This window comes from Ursus maritimus, unplaced genomic scaffold, assembly GCF_017311325.1.
Source record: "Ursus maritimus isolate PB19 unplaced genomic scaffold, ASM1731132v1 scaffold_12, whole genome shotgun sequence".
NCBI classification, from domain to species: domain Eukaryota; kingdom Metazoa; phylum Chordata; class Mammalia; order Carnivora; family Ursidae; genus Ursus; species Ursus maritimus.
This window is the reverse complement of record NW_024423564.1, coordinates 8,658,624-8,661,664: the sequence shown is the minus strand read 5'-3', so window position 1 is coordinate 8,661,664 and position 3,041 is coordinate 8,658,624. Positions and strand designations below refer to the sequence as shown.

The 3,041-nt window shown below is 45.5% G+C and overlaps 1 protein-coding gene across 1 annotated transcript; it reads right to left on the bottom strand.

The window, feature by feature from the left end:
- Positions 1 to 2,423: 2,423 nt before the first annotated feature.
- Positions 2,424 to 2,831, bottom strand: NHLH2 (nescient helix-loop-helix 2). The gene has a single exon (XM_040626672.1). The coding sequence runs from the start codon at positions 2,829 to 2,831 to the stop codon at positions 2,424 to 2,426; it is 408 nt and encodes a 135-aa protein (XP_040482606.1).
- Positions 2,832 to 3,041: the final 210 nt, after the last annotated feature.

The following is a 3,041-nucleotide window of genomic DNA, read 5'->3' as shown; positions in this document are numbered from 1 at the left end:
AAAATGCTCATAATCCCAGATGTTTCACAGACATAAAATCAAGTATCCATGGAATCACACTTTTTACTTGGCAACCAGAGATTTGGTGTGATATAAACTTTATAATATTCTATACGTGTGTGTATGTGTATGTGTATATTTTGTACATACGTATGGAGTTTTAAAGTTATTCAGGCGTTCTGCTTATAGACAGACAATTTCACTTTTTTATAGGCTTTGGTAGAGGACATTCTTCATATCCCAAGGTTGATCCAGGTCTTAATTTTTTTTCTCGTTTGCAGGTGTCATGTCTTAAATCTATGTCCTAATTAGATGTTGAAGTGCTGCGGTATACACCTTGTTCTTAACAAGTGCCATGAGGACTGAGTGTCGTCATCTTGAGGTCTTCTTACTGCCAGTTAAGTAGCCGTGTGATTTAGTGCAGGGCATTTAACCTCCGTGTGCCTCAGTTTCCTAACTCAAATTTGAAGAGGTTGAGTTAACTAAATTTCTTTTTAGGGCAAAAGAATCCATGATTCAAGTCATATTTTTATATAAAGACTGAAATTTACTCCTCATTCAGAGGAACGTGATCTATGTCACCATCATATGTGGAACATCTGTATAGACTGGTCAGTATCCAAGTTTAGGAAAAGCATCAAGTATCTCAATACACAAATATGTTAAGGTTTGAGGGGTGTGTGTGTGTGTGTGTGTGTTAAACTATTTCCTTTTTGAGGATTGTATCCATTAAGATATTTCATGCTCAACCGGTATGTTTATTATTTTTAGACAGTATGCTTTAAATAAAGGAGAGGACTTTATTTGATACCTTTATTTATATGCAAAACAGCGCACCATTCATGAGATATGAAAAACTTGTCAGATAGAAACCAGATTATATCTATTTTCACTACAAAATATTGCATTATATAAAGCAACAGAGACACAAAAAAACCCTGAAAAAGACTAAAATCTTTGGATAGCAGATGCGGTTTTTTTTTCCCTTGTCTCTAAAATACACTCCTTGTTTTAAGAGTTTCACAGCTGAGAACATGAAACATTTTCAGGTTATAGACTTTTCTTTTTGGTTGTCACAGAGGAAAGTAGTTTTGAATTTTTTTTTTTTTAGGAAAATAACTTAATTTCCTAAAATCATCCCACGCACAAACAGCACACACACACACACACAAAGAAGCTACTCTCCTTATAAACAGTTTGTAAAGTACTTTTCAGACATAACTACAGATAAGAATAACAACACTTACTTTTTTTAAAAAACTATAATAGTGAAGTGCTAGTGTTGCTGATCTCACAACAAAAGAACCTTTCAAGAACAAACATCTTAATATATAAAATATGTTTAGAAACAGGGAGAAGTGGGAAATTTGTTATACAAGTGCAATATAATTAGAGCAAAAAGAAAGACCACAGTATAATCTCAACAAACACGTAAAAAGTTAGACATAATTATTCCACAGGAAAAAGTGTAAACACTTGACTATAAATAAATTGGCACAGAGTATCCAAAGTAAAATTATCACCACTCTGAAAAATAAATGTCTTGAAAAAAATACTCTACTCCTTCTAACATAAATAAAAATAGGTTGTCTTTTTCTAACTGCACCTATGGGTCCACATGTTTAAGGTCACAAATAGATGTTTTTGGATATATAAAGGGGCACTTCGCCTGAAAAAGCAATCAGATATTAAAATTTCCATTTAAATACGGATTCTCTTGTCTACATCAGTGTCATACCTTGGGGTTAAAATCTCACCCAGCTCAAATCTTCCCACAGTGTGTCTATTCTCCATATATCTTTTAAGCTTACCAGTATTGAGGGTTTGTCTCTTTTATTTGGATTCTAATATAATCTTCCTTTTCACAGCGGAACTGAAACTTTCCTGTTCCACCTTTCCGTGCCTTAAATCTCTACACTGGAGGAGAGTCCTTCCCAAACCCTCCAAATGTTAGGTGATTTTTCAATTAGAAAAATCCCAGATAGTCTAAAGTTAGGAGTCTTTACTCTGAGCTTCTGCCCTCATTCTTTCAAAACATGAAGATCTGTGGGAGATAAATGTAGGAGAACTCAGAGTCTCCGGCGAGCTAAAGCAGCCACCATTAAAGGGATCCTAACACACGGAGGGGAGGCCTGGAGTCGGTGCGTCTCGGGTGCCTCCAGGAGGCACGCCTGGCGTGGAAAATGCCCCCTGCAAACCCCAGGCTCGCCAAACAAGCCCACCTTCCCGAGTTGGAAACCTTCCCTCGTCTCCCTGCTGACCGGAGAGAACTCGAACGCGTGGCGAGCTTCCTCCCGCGTCCAGGCCTCTCCCCGCGGCCGTCCCGCTGGGCGGCCGCCTAGTCCGCCAGCCCCACCGCGGCCGCCCGGGTCGGTGGCGCTGCCCCGGCTTCCGGACCCGCAGCCCCCCGCCGCGCCCAGGCCCTACACGTCCAGGACGTGGTTGAGATAGGAGATGTAGCAGATGGCCAGGCGCAGGATCTCGATCTTGGAGAGCTTCTTGTCCGGGGGCAGCGTGGGCAGCAGTTTGCGGAGCTCGGCGAAGGCCAGGTTGAAGGCCTCCACGCGGATGCGCTCGCGGGTGGCGTGAGCCGAGCGGTACTTGGCGGTGGCGCGCCGGCGGCGGCGCTTCTCCTCGCGGCTCAGCTGCTGCGGGTGCGGGTAGAGCGCGGCCCGGCTGCCGCCCTTGCCGTCGCCCTCGGCCTCCTCCACGGGCTCCAGGTCGGACACGCTGCCCAGCACCTTGGCGTCCGCGCCGCCCAACGACTCCGGGTCCGAGTGCGCCGAGCTGGGGTGGTCCGAGTCGGCGGCTTGGTCCGGACTCAGCATCATTTTGGAGGCTGAGGGGGGAGTCAGAAAATCAATCAATAAAAGGAAGCAGGGTCTTCTTTGGATCCTAGGGAGAGCAGGCCAGGGTCTACCAGGTCGGCCCTCGGCGCGTCTCGGGTCCCCTCCCCACCCCAGGCGGGCGTGCTCGGCGGAGCTGGCCTCGCGGGGAAGGGAGCGCGCCGAGAGGGGCAGGCCCGAGGGCCCGAGCCCCGC